Source organism: Oncorhynchus masou, chromosome 29 (genome assembly GCF_036934945.1).
Source record: "Oncorhynchus masou masou isolate Uvic2021 chromosome 29, UVic_Omas_1.1, whole genome shotgun sequence".
NCBI lineage: Eukaryota > Metazoa > Chordata > Actinopteri > Salmoniformes > Salmonidae > Oncorhynchus > Oncorhynchus masou.
Window position 1 is genome coordinate 84,061,261 of NC_088240.1, and position 20,811 is coordinate 84,082,071.

The 20,811-nt window shown below is 49.2% G+C and overlaps 1 protein-coding gene across 3 annotated transcripts in view; it reads right to left on the reverse strand.

Moving 5' to 3' along the window:
- Positions 1-2,878: 2,878 nt before the first annotated feature.
- Positions 2,879-20,811, reverse strand: part of bnipl (BCL2 interacting protein like) — a 41,613-nt gene continuing 23,680 nt past the window's right edge. For all 3 annotated transcript variants that reach the window (XM_064946628.1, XM_064946627.1, XM_064946629.1), the window contains exons 5-10: positions 10,998-11,195; positions 8,112-8,214; positions 7,878-8,009; positions 5,045-5,131; positions 4,770-4,868; positions 2,879-4,663 (exon numbers count right to left, since the gene is read on the reverse strand). In XM_064946628.1, the coding sequence (XP_064802700.1) occupies positions 4,639-4,663; positions 4,770-4,868; positions 5,045-5,131; positions 7,878-8,009; positions 8,112-8,214; positions 10,998-11,195 (644 nt within the window). In that variant the 3' untranslated portion in view covers positions 2,879-4,638. The remainder of the gene's footprint in view (positions 4,664-4,769; positions 4,869-5,044; positions 5,132-7,877; positions 8,010-8,111; positions 8,215-10,997; positions 11,196-20,811) is intronic.

The window sequence follows — 20,811 nt, forward strand, 5'->3', positions numbered from 1 at the left end:
TACACAATCTGTTGTGATTAACTCCTCACTCTGTAGTTTTTTTGCGAAGTGTGTCCATACGGGGAAAAACTCTGAAATGTAATGTTTTTTAAACATTGTATCTTATGTGATTTCCGAGGCCGTTGTCCTATACCAGAACATATGGCGTATGGATGGTGTTGTATGTTGTCCTTCACTAATACCTTATCTGTTTATACACTGGGCTTAACGGTGACTTAATGCTGAAGGTGGGACTTTGCATACTGCTTGGTGGCTTTCCTATCTTTGGTAGAGCTTGTAATACTGAGTCCATTCTCAGCCCAACAGAATGACTGCTGCCTTGACGTTTCTGGAACAATGTACATTGGTAACGTCAGTAACTTGAGTCTGTTGGCATTTCAGTTTCTTTCCCATCTTTATCATGGTTGTTGTTAGACCAAAACTCAAGTTCATTACAAATGATTTGTGCAATCTCTTGATTTTTCCTGGAAATACAGTTCACATTCTGAATAGAATTCTGTGTGATTAATCTCTTCTGTTGCTGATGGTTAATGTTATCACCAAATGTGTTACTCAATTTTCACTGCCTGGTACAGAAGTAATAGAATCTCAACCAACTGGTTTCAGTGGCCCCTATGGGCTCTGCTGTGAACATTTCTGGGAGATTGTATCATTTTCATTGAAGTTAGTGGGAATCTGTAGTTGCTACATCCATTTTGGGATTTATAAATGATATATACCCATTGATTCTTGAATATCTTATAAATGCCTCACGAGCTTAGTTCAACTATCATGTTAATATCATGGATGGTCAGTCCTTGCATCCACAGCTCTGTCTATGAATTTGAGAGCAGTTCCATTTCTCCAGGCCCATCCTTCAGCTTTTTACCAAAACACAGTCGGGGTGACTGCTTTGTCATTGTTTCAATTAAGGATTCTAGTTTTAATCTCAAACTACTTCAACAAATGCATATCTCACTGAAATCCATCAGGTGTAGCACAAATATTGCAATCTAAACAAATGCCCTAAAATAAATGGAATGTACGCTATAGTCTGTGTACGTCTCGCTTTAAAAAAACATGCATAACAAAGATGTTAAATGATGCCACTAACAATGCAAATAGTTGGTATGGAAATCTTGTTCTAAGAGCAGCCCAGGGTTGAGTGAATAGATGGGTGCAAGGATCATGTTCCAGCAGCAAAAACCCACTGGAACAGAAGATTACAATTTAACGGGAGTGGACTCCATGAACTGTCTAGCAATGTTAAATACAGTCCTAAGTAGAGGACGTGTGAAGTCTACGGGGTGTTTAGTAGAGGATGCGTGAAGTCTACGGGGTGTTTAGTAGAGGATGCGTGAAGTCTACGGGGTGTCCAGTAGAGGATGCGTGAAGTCTACGGGGTGTCCAGTAGAGGACGTGTGAAATCTACGGGGTGTCCAGTAGAGGACGTGTGAAGTCTACGGGGTGTCCAGTAGAGGACGCGTGAAGTCTACGGGGTGTTTAGTAGAGGACGCGTGAAGTCTACGGGGTGTTTAGTAGAGGACGCGTGAAGTCTACGGGGTGTTTAGTAGAGGACGCGTGAAGGCTACGGGGTGTTTAGTAGAGGACGCGTGAAGTCTACGGGGTGTTTAGTAGAGGACGTGTGAAGGCTACGGGGTGTGAAGGATGCGGGGTGTTTAGTAGAGGACGCGTGAAATCTACGGGGTGTTTAGTAGAGGACGTAGAGGACGCGTGAAGCGAAGGCTACGGGGTGTTTAGTAGAGGACGTGTGAAGTCTACGGGGTGTTTAGTAGAGGACGTGTGAAGTCTACGGGGTGTTTAGTAGAGGACGTGTGAAGTCTACGGGGTGTTTAGTAGAGGATGCGTGAAGTCTACGGGGTGTCCAGTAGAGGACGTGTGAAGTCTACGGGGTGTCCAGTAGAGGACGCGTGAAGTCTACGGGGTGTCCAGTAGAGGACGTGTGAAATCTACGGGGTGTCCAGTAGAGGACGTGTGAAGTCTACGGGGTGTTTAGTAGAGGACGCGTGAAGTCTACGGGGTGTTTAGTAGAGGACGCGTGAAGGCTACGGGGTGTTTAGTAGAGGGGTGTTTAGTAGAGGACGCGTGAAGTCTACGGGGTGTTTAGTAGAGGACGTGTGAAGGCTACGGGGTGTGAAGGATGCGGGGTGTTTAGTAGAGGACGCGTGAAGTCTACGGGGTGTTTAGTAGAGGACGTGTGAAGTCTACGGGGTGTTTAGTAGAGGACGTGCGAAGGCTACGGGGTGTTTAGTAGAGGACGTGTGAAGTCTACGGGGTGTGTAGTAGAGGACGTGTGAAGTCTACGGGGTGTCTACTAGAGGACGTGTGAAGTCTACGGGGTGTCCAGTAGAGGACGCGTGAAGTCTACGGGGTGTTTAGTAGAGGACGCGTGAAGTCTACGGGGTGTTTAGTAGAGGACGTGTGAAGTCTACGGGGTGTCTACTAGAGGACGTGTGAAGTCTACGGGGTGTTTAGTAGAGGACGTGTGAAGTCTACGGGGTGTGTAGTAGAGGACGTGTGAAGTCTACGGGGTGTTTAGTAGAGGACGTGTGAAGTCTACGGGGTGTTTAGTAGAGGACGTGTGAAGTCTACGGGGTGTTTAGTAGAGGACGTGTGAAGTCTACGGGGTGTTTAGTAGAGGACGTGTGAAGTCTACGGGGTGTTTAGTAGAGGACGTGTGAAGTCTACGGGGTGTTTAGTGTTTTTGAATAGTAATATTCACTGGATGTACTTTGTATCATCACCTATAACTCCAGTCCTCGCTCTTCTCAGAATAACCAGCAGTCTTTATTTGATACCTGAAGATGAATGATTCCATCTTTACTTATTTACTTAAGCTTCTTCTTCAAAAAAAAAAAAAAAAAAGCCCAAAGACAAGTCCCATGATGACAACTTTATTTACATGAACAATTGGCAAGCAGACAGACCACCGGGACAAAGATTTGAATGAAGAGAGGTACAAAATAATGCCTGAAAAACAAGCAGTCAGACTCCAGTCGTGTTAACGAAGGACACCATATCTATCTCAGAGGCCATTCAGTTTCCTCCTCCACAATGCAACACAATTCAGAGTATTTCAGAACACCCAGCTGACATGAGCGATACCAACCACCACCATATAATCTTACTGAATACTCATCTGATTTAATACTGAATGCATCATCGTCTCATGTATTTAAGATCTGTTAACTACCACCAGTTTAAAGGAGTCTTTTGAGGACTTCTGTAGATTTAAAAACATCCCCAATATGGTGTTATTCAGTAGCAGTAACATTGAAAAACCCACAATTTCCTGTGGTAGAATTGTCATTGGTTGCACTAATTGCACTATTTGTCTACATAACCTATTTGAAGTACTCATGACATTACCCTGAAGGAGGCACAGTGATGTCGAAACGTTGGTAAATACCCAATAAATTACTGGGAGTTTATATATGGAGTTTGCGACTTTCTTTATTTTGATAGCTTATCATTTTTTCGTTGTTAGTCTGCACCTCCAGACAAACATTTTTTTCTGGGTGTGTGCCAGCTCATGTTTTTTAATCAGCATAAAGGACTAACAAAACAATACATTCAATAGCTCCCTTTTTCAGAAAAATGTTTTTCATTTTCAGATTAATATTCTTCATCATCCCTAATTAATGGACATGTCGCTGTTCCTGTGTACGAGTTACAGTAAATGCAGGCAGCAGTATTCTTCTTCCTCACTTCCTGTGGCTGCCATTTCCTGAATGCCTGCAGCGTTTCCATGGTGACTCCCCTTCCTTTAAAATAGTGTAAAAGCCCTTACATGTGGTAAGGAGTTCTCTAAAACAAATGTCTTAGTGAGAAGATCATTCAGCTATAGAAAGCATGGTTAGAAAATGATAAGTACAGGTTGTTCAACAGTTCTCTTTACATAAATATTTGCTCTGAGGGTCGACCATAAAAAGGCTTAGGTTTACAAGGTCAGAATAATACTGTCAAATACGTCAGCATTTATGTCACCATGTACATTCTGATTTATTTTATTAAATAGACTTTGTCTCCATCTTAACCTAAAGTATTATTTGTGCATCAATCACATTTTAGTAAACATTAAAAGGTGACATCCCATCTCCCTGACAACCTGACAGTCAAAAGTGTTGTACTTGGCACTAGAGTGCAGTAAGCCCTTACAGATAAAGCAGCAGTAAATGTCAATGTGAGCTCCAGTGAAGGTAACTGTAACAGAAAACCATCTGGACCTTTCATCTAAGTGTTATGTTGTGTTCAAACTGACTGTAGGTTGCTCCTTGACAACAGGTCCCACAAATCACTCTGGCATCAATACATTTGATAGGGTTGCATTCAAGTACCACAAAATAGGGGCAGTTATGAAACTGTTGCAAAGCCAGTGGCTTGGGAAGTGAACTTCTTTAGTGACATTAGATTCAACAATGAATAAATTAAAGGCGTGTCTGTACACACTAAAAGTCTTTCATTTTCTGTACAACAAAAGTGCTGCACGTCCAAGCATACCTGCAGGGTGACATTTGGACTAGTTAACTTGTGAACTTTCATGGTAATTCAGCCCATAGTTCCTGGTCGTCTGCTGTCTTCCCCTCCTTCGCCTGTCTACTCTCAATGTCCGCTCTTTGGCTTCCCGCGATATGTTCCTCACCCGTTCATCCTCGCATCATACCTAGAGAAAAAAGCACTTTTAATACAGGAATAATTATCCTACAACGTAGAAGTAAAATTGTAATAACTTCCAGGCTAATATAGCTCTGGAGAACCCAGTCACTCACTCTCGGATGCTGTCGGGAATCTGCAGGCGTTCCATGGGGATGTACTCAGACAGCTCCTGCAGGCTGTGAATGAAGCGGATCTTCCGGCTGAACTTCTCACTGTGGAGGGCACAGAGAGGTCAGAGGTTTGAGAGAACATCAGCATGGTCAAGGCATATGCTGCAGCTGGATCTTCACAACAGATGGAGTGGGACTCATTGAATCAGTGTGACTCGTTGAGTCATCTGAGGACTGATGTGGTTCAAATGAAATATGACTTTAATGGTTCTGCTCACCTGATGAAAGGCTTGACGACAGTGATGAGTGCTTTGATGTACCAGGCAGGGTGGACCACAAAGAGCCCCTTCAGATCCTTCCTCAACCTGCCAGGAGAACCATCACCATGACTCCACAGACATTACATTTACATGACTCATTTAATCCACATTATTCAGGGCGAGTTACAATACGTGTCAAATACGTAGGCGGAAACAACCACATGATATGAGTAACATAGTGCCTGCGGCAGATTCTCTGGATGGAACACGGCGAATGTCTGATTTCGTAAACAATCCCCTAGGCATGGGAAGAAACCCGACATCAATGTCTGTTTCTCTGAGTCATGTGAAGAAAATCATACACTTAGACGCCTCAGTAGACACCAACCTTATTTGAATACAATAAGAATGTTCATCCTATGTGTAGTTCTCCTCTTAATGCCCTGGGAAGAGTGCCATGATATACGGGCTTTGAGACCGGATTCTGATGATATGACTCAAAAGCTCAAGGTCGCATAGCAACCGCATTTGCCTCCCTCCAAATTGAGCGCGTGAGGTAACGTCTGAGGGCTGGTTTTCTCAAAGACACCAGTGTCTGGAAATAGGTCTGGTCTTGTCCAAGTTTACCAGAAGACATGCTACAGATGTAGGGTCTAAATTGGATCACCCTTTTGCAGGATAACTTTCCTGCAATGCAGGACATTTTTTACGTAGTGTATTTGAGGTTTAAAAAGGCTTCTGACATTTTGACTTGATTTTCCCTTATGAAAAATATATCAACCCTTACACAAATGTCCAGCAATTAAAATCCACATAATAATTCACATTTCCGGTTGCTTCAAGATTATTTTCCTATTGTAGCAAACTGGCTCAAATGAAGATCCTACATCTGTACCTTTGGCACTATAATTCCCTAAGGCAGCGTTTCCCAAACGATCCTGCCCCCCCTGGGAGAACGTTTTGGTTTTTGCCCTAACACTACACAGCTAATTCAGATAATCAAAGCTTGGTGATGAGTAGGTAATTTGAATCAGCTGTGTAGTGCCTGGCCAAAAGAACGTGTACCCGGGTTTGGGAAAGCACCCCCTAAGGTATATTAGGAGCAAGATGATGGTCAACCTGATGTTTGGGAGGCCACTGTGGTATGCACAGTGAATGGGGTGGTTTATGTATGGGATCGTTATGCTGTGGAGTGTGGCCAGTGGCCAGGCATGCAGAGACTGAGCTGCCTTTATATGGGCTATGGAAACATCTCAATGATAAGGAGGACCACATGACAGTACAACCAACAGCACAGATACAGTATGAGACAAATGGCAGATATACCGACACGTGGATATACTTTAGTACACTTATTTTTGATTGGACTTTGTATTATTGATTACTGTACTGTGATGTTGAGAGACCCAGCACACAAGCATTTCACTGCACCTTTTATACCTTCTGGAAACTGTACGTGACGAATACAATTTGATTTTGATTTGGCACACGCACACAGTCAGGGATCAGAGGGTTATCTGAGGAATGTCTGGAGGGGGCACTTCCCTGTGGTAGAGATCCTCACAGCCCTGAATCATTATACTACCCTGTGGTAGAGATCCTCACAGCCCTGAATCATTATACTACCCTGTGGTAGAGATCCTCACAGCCCTGAATCATTACACTTCCCTGTGGTAGAGATCCTCACAGCCCTGAATCATTATACTACCCTGTGGTAGAGATCCTCACAGCCCTGAATCATTACACTACCCTGTGGTAGAGATCCTCACAGCCCTGAATCATTATACTACCCTGTGGTAGAGATCCTCACAGCCCTGAATCATTATACTCACAGCTCTGAATCATTACACTACCCTGTGGTAGAGATCCTCACAGCCCTGATTATACTACCCTGTGGTAGAGATCCCAGCCCTGAATCATAGAGATCCTCACAGCCCTGAATCATTACCCTGTGGTAGAGATCCTCACAGCCCTGTAGATCCTCACAGCCCTGAATCACTATACTACCCTGTGGTAGAGATCCTCACAGCCCTGAATCATTATACTACCCTGTGGTAGAGATCCTCACAGCCCTGAATCATTATACTACCCTGTGGTAGAGATCCTCACAGCCCTGAATCATTATACTACCCTGTGGTAGAGATCCTCACAGCCCTGAATCATTATACTACCCTGTGGTAGAGATCCTCACAGCCCTGAATCATTATACTACCCTGTGGTAGAGATCCTCACAGCCCTGAATCATTATACTACCCTGTGGTAGAGCTCCTCACAGCCCTGAATCATTACACTACCCTGTGGTAGAGATCCTCACACAGCCCTGAATCAGCCCTGAATCATTATACTACCCTGTGGTAGAGCCCTGAATCATTATACTACCCTGTGGTAGAGATCAGCCCTGAATCTACACTTCCACTGTGGTAGAGCCCTGAATCATTACACTTCCCTGTGGTAGAGATCCTCACAGCCCTGAATCATTACTTCACTTCCCTGTGGTACACTTCCCTGTGGTAGAGCCCTGAATCATTACACTTCCTCACAGCCCTGAATCATTACACTTCCCTGTGGTAGAGATCCTCACAGCCCTGAATCATTATACTACCCTGTGGTAGAGATCCTCACAGCCCTGAATCATTATAGCATTCCTGTGATATTCCACACGCGGGGAGGAGAAGCAGAGATAGGACAGGAATAAGAGCCCTCCCATTACGTCCTCCCACTCTGTCCAATACCTGGACCACAGCAGTGCTATACAGAGAACCGTAGGGCCTCTTGCCCCCTCCTCTGGACTCTGTCAGTACAACAGCAGAGGGAACCTTGTGAGAGAAACAGCAAGAGGAACATACTGTACCTTCTGTCAATGGAGGTGTAACACTGTCGCAGCCATTTGATGGCGGGCATCTTATTCCTGGGAGCCATGCTGCACAGGTACACCATGACATAGCCTTCTGACACCATCAGGTCCAGCGTCCCCACTATGTACCTGCAGCGTACACAAATACCCAAATAACAAACAAAAACGACTTTGATTGTCATCTTTCATTGAGACCTCAACACCAGAGGGTGTTTGTCCGTCTCCACTGACCTGAAGAGATTATCCATGACGTACTCATAGTTCTCCACCGTGTTCTCTGGTAGGTAACAGGAGGAGAACGTGATGATGGCGTTCATAGCCTCCCCGTAATAACCTAGGAAACACAGAGGCATACCTCATGAGATACGGCACATGTATATCACATAGAATTACATAGTGAACAATGACAAGTTCCAACTGTGGGACTATAGACGGAGTACATGTTGAACTGCTATAGTGTTAAGTTCTGCTAATGGGGGTCCTAATAAAATACTGAAATATTTAAGGTAAATGTATTTATGTTTGAACTCTGTTGTTGTTTGACATCATGATGAGGTAACTTGATTGAGCCCAGTAAGGCTATTCATAAAATAGATACAATCTTATAGTCAAAGGAAGCCATCCTCCTCAACCTAATATACTATTATTTTAGGGGTATATACAGTAATATATAGATGGGGGATGGACTCTACAAGGTGTCGAAGGCATTCCACAGGGACACTGGCCCATGTTGACTCCAATGCTTCCCACAGTTGTATCAAGTTGGTTGGATGTCCTTTGGGTGGTGGACCTGGGATACACATGGGAAACTGTTGGCACCTACTATCCTACTATTTAAAGATACAGTGCCTTGCGAAAGTATTCGGCCCCCTTGAACTTTGCGACCTTTTGTCACATTTCAGGCTTCAAACATAAAGATATAAAACTGTATTTTTTTGTGAAGAATCAACAACAAGTGGGACACAATCATGAAGTGGAACGACATTTATTGGATATTTCAAACTTTTTTAACAAATCAAAAACTGAAAAATTGGGCGTGCAAAATTATTCAGCCCCTTTACTTTCAGTGCAGCAAACTCTCTCCAGAAGTTCAGTGAGGATCTCTGAATGATCCAATCTTGACCTAAATGACTAATGATGATAAATACAATCCACCTGTGTGTAATCAAGTCTCCGTATAAATGCACCTGCACTGTGATAGTCTCAGAGGTCCGTTAAAAGCGCAGAGAACATCATGAAGAACAAGGAACACACCAGGCAGGTCCGAGATACTGCTGTGAAGAAGTTTAAAGCCGGATTTGGATACAAAAAGATTTCCCAAGCTTTAAACATCCCAAGGAGCACTGTGCAAGCGATAATATTGAAATGGAAGGAGTATCAGACCACTGCAAATCTACCAAGACCTGGCCGTCCCTCTAAACTTTCAGCTCATACAAGGAAAAGACTGATCAGAGATGCAGCCAAGAGGCCCTTGATCACTCTGGATGAACTGCAGAGATCTACAGCTGAGGTGGGAGACTCTGTCCATCAGTCGTATATTGCACAAATCTGGCCTTTATGGAAGAGTGGCAAGAAGAAAGCCATTTCTTAAAGATATCCATAAAAAGTGTCGTTTAAAGTTTGCCACAAGCCACCTGGGAGACACACCAAACATGTGGAAGAAGGTGCTCTGGTCAGATGAAACCAAATTTGAACTTTTTGGGAACAATGCAAAACGTTATGTTTGGCGTAAAAGCAACACAGCTCATCACCCTGAACACACCATACCCACTGTCAAACATGGTGGTGGCAGCATCATGGTTTGGGCCTGCTTTTCTTCAGCAGGGACAGGGAAGATGGTTAAAATTGATGGGAAGATGGATGGAGCCAAATACAGGACCATTCTGGAAGAAAACCTGATGGAGTCTGCAAAAGACCTGAGACTGGGACGGAGATTTGTCTTCCAACAAGACAATGATCCAAAACATAAAGCAAAATCTACAATGGAATGGTTCAAAAATAAACATATCCAGGTGTTAGAATGGCCAAGTCAAAGTCCAGACCTGAATCCAATCGAGAATCTGTGGAAAGAACTGAAAACTGCTGTTCACAAATGCTCTCCATCCAACCTCACTGAGCTCGAGCTGTTTTGCAAGGAGGAATGGGAAAAAATGTCAGTCTCTCGATGTGCAAAACTGATAGAGACATACCCCAAGCGACTTACAGCTGTAATCGCAGCAAAAGGTGGCGCTACAAAGTATTTACTTAAGGGGGCTGAATAATTTTGCACGCCCAATTTTTCAGTTTTTGATTTGTTAAAAAAGTTTGAAATATCCAATAAATGTCGTTCCACTTCATGATTATGTCCCACTTGTTGTTGATTCTTCACAAAAAAATACAGTTTTATATCTTTATGTTTGAAGCCTGAAATGTGGCAAAAGGTCGCAAAGTTCAAGGGGGTCGAAAACTTTCGCAAGGCACTGTATATATATTTTTTTAAATGTAACCTTTATTTAACTAGGCAAGTCAGTTAAGAACAAATTCTTATTTAAAATGACAGCCAACCCCGGCCAAACCCAGACGACACTGGGACAATTGTGCGCCGCCCTATGGGAATCCCACTCACGGCCGGATGTGATGCAGCCTGGATTCGAACCAGGGACTGCAGTGCCTTAGATCGCTGCGCTACCCGGGAGCAACCATACCCCGTTCAAAGGCACTTAAATCTTTTGTCTTTCCCATTCACCTTCTGAATGGCACACATATACAATCCATGTCGCAATTGTCTCAAGGCTGAAAAATCCTACTTTAACCTGGCTCCTTCCCTTCATCTACACTGATTGAAGTGGATTTAACAAGTGACATCAATAAGGGATCATAGCTTTCACCTGGATTCACCTGGTCAGTCTGTGTCATGGAAAGCGCAGTTCTTAATGTTTGGTATATCAGATTGAATTACATAGTTCAACTGAAAATCATTCCCTTTCACTGAGACCTGTCATTTTCAGCAAATGCATATAGTGGGAGCTACACAACAGATGCTGTGTCAGATGCACTCAGCTGGACTCAGTTATGGAAGCATTGATTTTACAGGCTGGTCAAGTAGCTACTTGACAGTCAGCTTCAGCTGTGTCTCACCTCCGTGAGAGAGCACCTGGAGGTATGGCTCCAGGACACTCATGTTGACGTGGTACTCCTGTCCTGCGACGCAGAACCTTCTCCAGCGGCGCCCCCTGTTGTCCACCTGGTCGAGCTCCATCGAGCCCATCTCTGCCTGCTCCATCACCGTGGTGCCTGAGACACCATCCTCCCCCCGGCCCAGCCGTGGCAGGTCATCTGGAGGGTCATCAAAGGTCAGATAAGGTCAAGAATAGTGGGATTAGATTGTGCAAGCATCATACCATTCCATTTCAGAATGGAATTCAGAATATAAAATGGAATGGAATAGAAGAATACTATGATCCAAATTGGAATTTCTCTTTATCTCTCTCCTACTCTCTGTTTTCTGACCTCCCACTACAGTTCATTCTACCCCCACACCCCCTCAGTCTCTCTCCCCACCCTCATACATCCCACTCTCACTTTCACCTTCCCACTCCAGTTCTCTCAACCTCCCACTCCAGTTCGTGCAAGCCGTCTTTCTCTGTCACCCTCCCACTCCAGTTCTTTCTCACCCTTCCACTCCAGTTCTCTTTCACCCTCCCACTCCAGTTCTTTCTCACCCTTCCACTCCAGTTCTCTTTCACCCTCCCACTCCAGTTCTTTTTCACCCTCCCACTCCAGTTCTCTGTCATCCTCCCACTCCAGTTCTCTCACCCTCCCACTCCAGTTCTTGTCTCCCCTCTCACCCTCCCACTCCAGTTCTTGACTCCCCTCTGACCCACCCACTCCAGTTCTAGTCTCCTTTCTCACCCTCCCACTCCAGTTCTTGTTTCTTCTCTCACCCTCCCACTCCAGTTCTTGGCTCCTCTCTCACCCTCCCACTTCTGTTCTTGTCCCCTCTCTCACCCACTCCAGGTCTTGTCTCCCCTCTCACCCTCCCACTCCAGTTCTTGTTTCTTCTCTCACCCTCCCACTCCAGTTCTTGTCTCCCCTCTCACCCTCCCACTCCAATTCTTGACTCCCCTCTCACCCCAGTTCTAGTCTCCTCTCTCACCCTCCCACTCCAGTTCTAGTCTCCTCTCTCACCCTCCCACTCCAGTTCTTGTCTCCTCTCTCAACCTCCCACTCCAGTTCTTGTCTCCCCTCTCACCCTCCCACTCCAGTTCTTGTCTCCTCTCTCACCCTCCCACTCCAGTTCTTGTCTCCTCTCTCACCCTCACACTCCAGTTCTTGTCTCCTCTCTCACCCTCCCACTCCAGTTCTTGTCTCCCCTTTCACCCTCCCACTCATGTTCTCTTTCACCCTCCCACTCCAGTTCTCTCTCAACCTCCCACTCCAGTTCTCTCTCAACCTCCCACTCCAGTTCTCTCTCACCCTCCCACTCCAGTTCTCTCTCACCCTCCCACTCCAGTTCCCTCACCCTCCCACTCCAGTTCTCTCTCACCCTCCCACTCCAGTTCTCTCTCACCCTCCCACTCCAGTTCTCTCTCACCCTCCCACTCCAGTTCTCTCTCACCCTCCCACTCCAGTTCTCTCTCACCCTCCCACTCCAGTTCTCTCTCACCCTCCCACTCCAGTTCTTGTCTCCTCTCTCATCCTCCCACTCCAGTTCTTGTTTCTTCTCTAACCCTCCCACTCCAGTTCTTGTCTCCCCTCTCACCCTCCCACTCCAATTCTTGTCTACCCTCTCACCCTCCCACTCCAGTTCTTGTCTCCTCTCTCACCCTCCCACTCCAGTTCTTGTTTCTTCTCTAACCCTCCCACTCCAGTTCTTGTCTCCTCACTCACCCTCCAGTTCTTGTCTCCTCTCTCACCCTCCCACTCCAATTCTTGTCTCCCCTCTCACCATTCCACTCCAGTTCTTGTCTCCCCTCTAACCCTCCCACTCCAATTCTTGTCTCCTCTCTCACCCTCCCACTCCAGTTCTTGTCTACTCTCTCACCGTCCCACTCCAGTTCGTCTCCTCTCTCACCCTCCCACTCCAGTTCTTGTCTCCCCTCTCACACTCCCACTCCAGTTCTTGTCTCCCCTCTCACCCTCCCACTCCAGTTCTCTTTCACCCTCCCACTCCAGGTCTCTCTCACCCTCCCACTCCAGTTCTTGTTTCTTCTCTCACCCTCCCACTCCAGTTCTTGGCTCCTCTCTCACCCTCCCACTTCTGTTCTTGTCCCCTCTCTCACCCACTCCAGTTCTTGTCTCCCCTCTCACCCTCCCACTCCAGTTCTTGTTTCTTCTCTCACCCTCCCACTCCAGTTCTTGTCTCCCCTCTCACCCTCCCACTCCAATTCTTGTCTCCCCTCTCACCCCAGTTCTAGTCTCCTCTCTCACCCTCCCACTCCAGTTCTAGTCTCCTCTCTCACCCTCCCACTCCAGTTCTTGTCTCCTCTCTCAACCTCCCACTCCAGTTCTTGTCTCCTCTCTCACCCTCCCACTCCAGTTCTTGTCTCCTCTCCCACTCTCCCACTCCAGTCCTTGTCTCCCCTCTCACGCTCCCAATCCCGTTCTTGTCTCCCCTCTCACGCTCCCACTCCAGTTCTTGTCTCCTCTCTCACCCTCCCACTCCAGTTCTTGTCTCCTCTCTCACCCTCCCACTCCAGTTCTTGTCTCCTCTCTCACCCTCACACTCCAGTTCTTGTCTCCTCTCTCACCCTCCCACTCCAGTTCTTGTCTCCCCTTTCACCCTCCCACTCATGTTCTCTTTCACCCTCCCACTCCAGTTCTCTCTCAACCTCCCACTCCAGTTCTCTCTCAACCTCCCACTCCAGTTCTCTCTCACCCTCCCACTCCAGTTCTCTCTCACCCTCCCACTCCAGTTCTTCTCACCCTCCCACTCCAGTTCCCTCACCCTCCCACTCCAGTTCTCTCTCACCCTCCCACTCCAGTTCTCTCTCACCCTCCCACTCCAGTTCTCTCTCACCCTCCCACTCCAGTTCTCTCTCACCCTCCCACTCCAGTTCTCTCTCACCCTCCCACTCCAGTTCTCTCTCACCCTCCCACTCCAGTTCTTGTCTCCTCTCTCACCCTCCCACTCCAGTTCTTGTTTCTTCTCTAACCCTCCCACTCCAGTTCTTGTCTCCCCTCTCACCCTCCCACTCCAATTCTTGTCTACCCTCTCACCCTCCCACTCCAGTTCTTGTCTCCTCTCTCACCCTCCCACTCCAGTTCTTGTTTCTTCTCTAACCCTCCCACTCCAGTTCTTGTCTCCTCTCTCACCCTCCAGTTCTTGTCTCCTCTCTCACCCTCCCACTCCAATTCTTGTCTCCCCTCTCACCATTCCACTCCAGTTCTTGTCTCCCCTCTAACCCTCCCACTCCAATTCTTGTCTCCTCTCTCACCCTCCCACTCCAGTTCTTGTCTCCTCTCTCACCGTCCCACTCCAGTTCGTCTCCTCTCTCACCCTCCCACTCCAGTTCTTGTCTCCCCTCTCACACTCCCACTCCAGTTCTTGTCTCCCCTCTCACCCTCCCACTCCAGTTCTCTTTCACCCTCCCACTCCAGGTCTCTCTCACCCTCCCACTCCAGTTCTCTTTCACCCTCCCACTCCAGTTCTCTCTCACCCTCCCACTCCAGTTCTCTCTCACCCTCCCACTCCAGTTCTCTCTCACCCTCCCACTCCAGTTCTCTTTCACCCCTCCCACTCCAGTTCTTGTCTCCCCTCTCACCCTCCCACTCCAGTTCTTGTCTCCCCTCTCACCCTCCCACTCCAGTTCTTGTCTCCTCTCTCACCCTCCCACTACTGTTCTTGTCCCCACTCTCACCCACTCACCCCAGTTCTTGTCTCCTCTCTCACCCACTCACTCCAGTTCTTGTCTCCTCTCTCACCCACTCACTCCAGTTCTTGTTTCTTCTCTCACCCTCCCAATACAGTTCTTGTTTCTTCTCTAACCCTCCCACTCCAGTTCTTGTCTCCTCTCTCACCCTCCAGTTCTTGTCTCCTCTCTCACCCTCCCACTCCAATTCTTGTCTCCCCTCTCACCCTCCCACTCCAGTTCTTGTCTCCCCTCACCCTCCCACTCCAGTTCTTGTCTCACCTCTCACCCTCCCACTCCAGTTCTTGTCTCCCCTCGCACCCTCCCACTCCAGTTCTTGTCTCCTCTCTTACCCTCCCACTCCAGTTCTTGTCTCCTCTCTCACCCTCCCACTCCAGTTCTTGTCTCCTCTCTCACCCTCCCACTCCAGTTCTTGTCTCCTCTCTCACCCTCCCAATCCAGTTCTTGTCTCCTCTTTCACCCTCCCACTCCAGTTCTCTTTCACCCTCCCACTCCAGTTCTCTCTCACCCTGCCACTCCAGTTCTCTCTCACCCTGCCACTCCAGTTCTTCTCACCCTGCCACTCCAGTTCTCTCTCACCCTCCCACTCCAGTTCTTGGCTCCGCTCTCACCCTCCCACTCCAGTTCTTGTCTCCTCTCTCACCCTCCCACTCCAGTTCTTGTCTCCCCTTTCACCCTCCCACTCATGTTCTCTTTCACCCTCCCACTCCAGTTCTCTCTCAACCTCCCACTCCAGTTCTCTCTCAACCTCCCACTCCAGTTCTCTCTCACCCTCCCACTCCAGTTCTCTCTCACCCTCCCACTCCAGTTCTCTCTCACCCTCCCACTCCAGTTCTCTCTCACCCTCCCACTCCAGTTCTCTCACCCTCCCACTCCAGTTCTCTCTCACCCTCCCACTCCAGTTCTCTCTCACCCTCCCACTCCAGTTCTCTCTCACCCTCCCACTCCAGTTCTCTCTCACCCTCCCACTCTAGTTCTCTCTCACCCTCCCACTCTAGTTCTCTCTCACCCTCCCACTCCAGTTCTCTTTCACCCTCCCACTCCAGTTCTCTTTCACCCTCCCACTCCAGTTCTCTCTCAACCCAGTTCTTGTCTCCCCTCTCACACTCCCACTCCAGTTCTTGTCTCCTCTCTCACCCTCCCACTCCAGTTCTTGTCTCCTCTCTCACCCTCCCACTCCAGTTCTTGTCTCCTCTCCCACTCTCCCACTCCAGTCCTTGTCTCCCCTCTCACGCTCCCAATCCCGTTCTTGTCTCCCCTCTCACGCTCCCACTCCAGTTCTTGTCTCCTCTCTCACCCTCCCACTCCAGTTCTTGTCTCCTCTCTCACCCTCCCACTCCAGTTCTTGTCTCCTCTCTCACCCTCACACTCCAGTTCTTGTCTCCTCTCTCACCCTCCCACTCCAGTTCTTGTCTCCCCTTTCACCCTCCCACTCATGTTCTCTTTCACCCTCCCACTCCAGTTCTCTCTCAACCTCCCACTCCAGTTCTCTCTCAACCTCCCACTCCAGTTCTCTCTCACCCTCCCACTCCAGTTCTCTCTCACCCTCCCACTCCAGTTCTCTCTCACCCTCCCACTCCAGTTCCCTCACCCTCCCACTCCAGTTCTCTCTCACCCTCCCACTCCAGTTCTCTCTCACCCTCCCACTCCAGTTCTCTCTCACCCTCCCACTCCAGTTCTCTCTCACCCTCCCACTCCAGTTCTCTCTCACCCTCCCACTCCAGTTCTCTCTCACCCTCCCACTCCAGTTCTTGTCTCCTCTCTCACCCTCCCACTCCAGTTCTTGTTTCTTCTCTAACCCTCCCACTCCAGTTCTTGTCTCCCCTCTCACCCTCCCACTCCAATTCTTGTCTACCCTCTAACCCTCCCACTCCAGTTCTTGTCTCCTCTCTCACCCTCCCACTCCAGTTCTTGTTTCTTCTCTAACCCTCCCACTCCAGTTCTTGTCTCCTCTCTCACCCTCCAGTTCTTGTCTCCTCTCTCACCCTCCCACTCCAATTCTTGTCTCCCCTCTCACCATTCCACTCCAGTTCTTGTCTCCCCTCTAACCCTCCCACTCCAATTCTTGTCTCCTCTCTCACCCTCCCACTCCAGTTCTTGTCTCCCTCTCACCGTCCCACTCCAGTTCGTCTCCTCTCTCACCCTCCCACTCCAGTTCTTGTCTCCCCTCTCACACTCCCACTCCAGTTCTTGTCTCCCCTCTCACCCTCCCACTCCAGTTCTTTCACCCTCCCACTCCAGGTCTCTCTCACCCTCCAACTCCAGTTCTCTTTCACCCTCCCACTCCAGTTCTCTCTCACCCTCCCACTCCAGTTCTCTCTCACCCTCCCACTCCAGTTCTCTCTCACCCTCCCACTCCAGTTCTCTTTCACCCTCCCACTCCAGTTCTTGTCTCCCCTCTCACCCTCCCACTCCAGTTCTTGTCTCCCCTCTCACCCTCCCACTCCAGTTCTTGTCTCCTCTCTCACCCTCCCACTTCTGTTCTTGTCCCCACTCTCACCCACTCACCCCAGTTCTTGTCTCCTCTCTCACCCACTCACTCCAGTTCTTGTCTCCTCTCTCACCCACTCACTCCAGTTCTTGTTTCTTCTCTCACCCTCCCACTCCAGTTCTTGTTTCTTCTCTAACCCTCCCACTCCAGTTCTTGTCTCCTCTCTCACCCTCCAGTTCTTGTCTCCTCTCTCACCCTCCCACTCCAATTCTTGTCTCCCCTCTCACCCTCCCACTCCAGTTCTTGTCTCCCCTCACCCTCCCACTCCAGTTCTTGTCTCACCTCTCACCCTCCCACTCCAGTTCTTGTCTCCCCTCGCACCCTCCCACTCCAGTTCTTGTCTCCTCTCTTACCCTCCCACTCCAGTTCTTGTCTCCTCTCTCACCCTCCCACTCCAGTTCTTGTCTCCTCTCTCACCCTCCCAATCCAGTTCTTGTCTCCTCTTTCACCCTCCCACTCCAGTTCTCTTTCACCCTCCCACTCCAGTTCTCTCTCACCCTGCCACTCCAGTTCTCTCTCACCCTGCCACTCCAGTTCTCTCTCACCCTGCCACTCCAGTTCTCTCTCACCCTCCCACTCCAGTTCTTGTCTCCTCTCTCACCCTCCCACTCCAGTTCTTGTCTCCTCTCTCACCCTCCCACTCCAGTTCTTGTCTCCCCTTTCACCCTCCCACTCATGTTCTCTTTCACCCTCCCACTCCAGTTCTCTCTCAACCTCCCACTCCAGTTCTCTCTCAACCTCCCACTCCAGTTCTCTCTCACCCTCCCACTCCAGTTCTCTCTCACCCTCCCACTCCAGTTCTCTCTCACCCTCCCACTCCAGTTCTTCTCACCCTCCCACACCAGTTCTCTCACCCTCCCACTCCAGTTCTCTCTCACCCTCCCACTCCAGTTCTCTCTCACCCTCCCACTCCAGTTTCTCTCACCCTCCCACTCCAGTTCTCTCTCACCCTCCCACTCTAGTTCTCTCTCACCCTCCCACTCCAGTTCTCTTTCACCCTCCCACTCCAGTTCTCTTTCACCCTCCCACTCCAGTTCTCTCTCAACCCAGTTCTTGTCTCCCCTCTCACACTCCCACTCCAGTTCTTGTCTCCTCTCTCACCCTCCCACTCCAGTTCTTGTCTCCTCTCTCACCCTCCCACTCCAGTTCTTGTCTCCTCTCTCACCCTCCCACTCCAGTTCTTGTTTCTTCTCTAACCCTCCCACTCCAGTTCTTGTCTCCCCTCTCACCCTCCCACTCCAATTCTTGTCTACCCTCTCACCCTCCCACTCCAGTTCTTGTCTCCTCTCTCACCCTCCCACTCCAGTTCTTGTTTCTTCTCTAACCCTCCCACTCCAGTTCTTGTCTCCTCTCTCACCCTCCAGTTCTTGTCTCCTCTCTCACCCTCCCACTACAATTCTTGTCTCCCCTCTCACCCTCCAGTTCTTGTCTCCCTCTCACCCTCCCACTCCAATTCTTGTCTCCCCTCTCACCATTCCACTCCAGTTCTTGTCTCCCCTCTAACCCTCCCACTCCAATTCTTGTCTCCTCTCTCACCCTCCCACTCCAGTTCTTGTCTCCTCTCTCACCCTCCCACTCCAGTTCTTGTTTCTTCTCTAACCCTCCCACTCCAGTTCTTGTCTCCTCTCTCACCCTCCAGTTCTTGTCTCCTCTCTCACCCTCCCACTCCAATTCTTGTCTCCCCTCTCACCCTCCAGTTCTTGTCTCCTCTCCACCCTCCCACTCCAATTCTTGTCTCCCCTCTCACCATTCCACTCCAGTTCTTGTCTCCCCTCTAACCCTCCCACTCCATTCTTGTCTCCTCTCTCACTCTCCCACTCCAGTTCTTGTCTCCCCTCTCACGCTCCCAATCCCGTTCTTGTCTCCCCTCTCACGCTCCCACTCCAGTTCTTGTCTCCTCTCTCACCCTCCCACTCCAGTTCTTGTCTCCTCTCTCACCCTCCCACTCCAGTTCTTGTCTCCTCTCTCACCCTCCCACTCCAGTTCTTGTCTCCTCTCTCACCCTCCCACTCCAGTTCTTGTCTCCCCTTTCACCCTCCCACTCATGTTCTCTTTCACCCTCCCACTCCAGTTCTCTCTCAACCTCCCACTCCAGTTCTCTCTCACCCTCCCACTCCAGTTCTCTCTCACCCTCCCACTCCAGTTCTCTCTCACCCTCCCACTCCAGTTCTCTCTCACCCTCCCACTCCAGTTCTCTCTCACCCTCCCACTCCAGTTCTCTCACCCTCCCACTCCAGTTCTTGTCTCCTCTCTCACCCTCCCACTCCAGTTCTTGTTTCTTCTCTAACCCTCCCACTCCAGTTCTTGTCTCCCCTCTCACCCTCCCACTCCAATTCTTGTCTACCCTCTAACCCTCCCACTCCAGTTCTTGTCTCCTCTCTCACCCTCCCACTCCAGTTCTTGTTTCTTCTCTAACCCTCCCACTCCAGTTCTTGTCTCCTCTCTCACCCTCCAGTTCTTGTCTCCTCTCTCACCCTCCAGTTCTTGTCTCCTCTCTCACCCTCCCACTCCAATTCTTGTCTCCCCTCTCACCATTCCACTCCAGTTCTTGTCTCCCCTCTAACCCTCCCACTCCAATTCTTGTCTCCTCTCTCACCCTCCCACTCCAGTTCTTGTCTCCTCTCTCACCGTCCCACTCCAGTTCGTCTCCTCTCTCACCCTCCCACTCCAGTTCTTGTCTCCCCTCTCACACTCCCACTCCAGTTCTTGTCTCCCCTCTCACCCTCCCACTCCAGTTCTCTTTCACCCTCCCACTCCAGGTCTCTCTCACCCTCCCACTCCAGTTCTCTTTCACCCTCCCACTCCAGTTCTCTCTCACCCTCCCACTCCAGTTCTCTCTCACCCTCCCACTCCAGTTCTCTCTCACCCTCCCACTCCAGTTCTCTTTCACCCTCCCACTCCAGTTCTTGTCTCCCCTCTCACCCTCCCACTCCAGTTCTTGTCTCCCCTCTCACCCTCCCACTCCAGTTCTTGTCTCCTCTCTCACCCTCCCACTTCTGTTCTTGTCCCCACTCTCACCCACTCACCCCAGTTCTTGTCTCCTCTCTCACCCACTCACTCCAGTTCTTGTCTCCTCTCTCACCCACTCACTCCAGTTCTTGTTTCTTCTCTCACCCTCCCACTCCAGTTCTTGTTTCTTCTCTAACCCTCCCACTCCAGTTCTTGTCTCCTCTCTCACCCTCCAGTTCTTGTCTCCTCTCTCACCCTCCCACTCCAATTCTTGTCTCCCCTCTCACCCTCCCACTCCAGTTCTTGTCTCCCCTCACCCTCCCACTCCAGTTCTTGTCTCACCTCTCACCCTCCCACTCCAGTTCTTGTCTCCCCTCGCACCCTCCCACTCCAGTTCTTGTCTCCTCTCTTACCCTCCCACTCCAGTTCTTGTCTCCTCTCTCACCCTCCCACTCCAGTTCTTGTCTCCTCTCTCACCCTCCCAATCCAGTTCTTGTCTCCTCTTTCACCCTCCCACTCCAGTTCTCTTTCACCCTCCCACTCCAGTTCTCTCTCACCCTGCCACTCCAGTTCTCTCTCACCCTGCCACTCCAGTTCTCTCTCACCCTGCCACTCCAGTTCTCTCTCACCCTGCCACTCC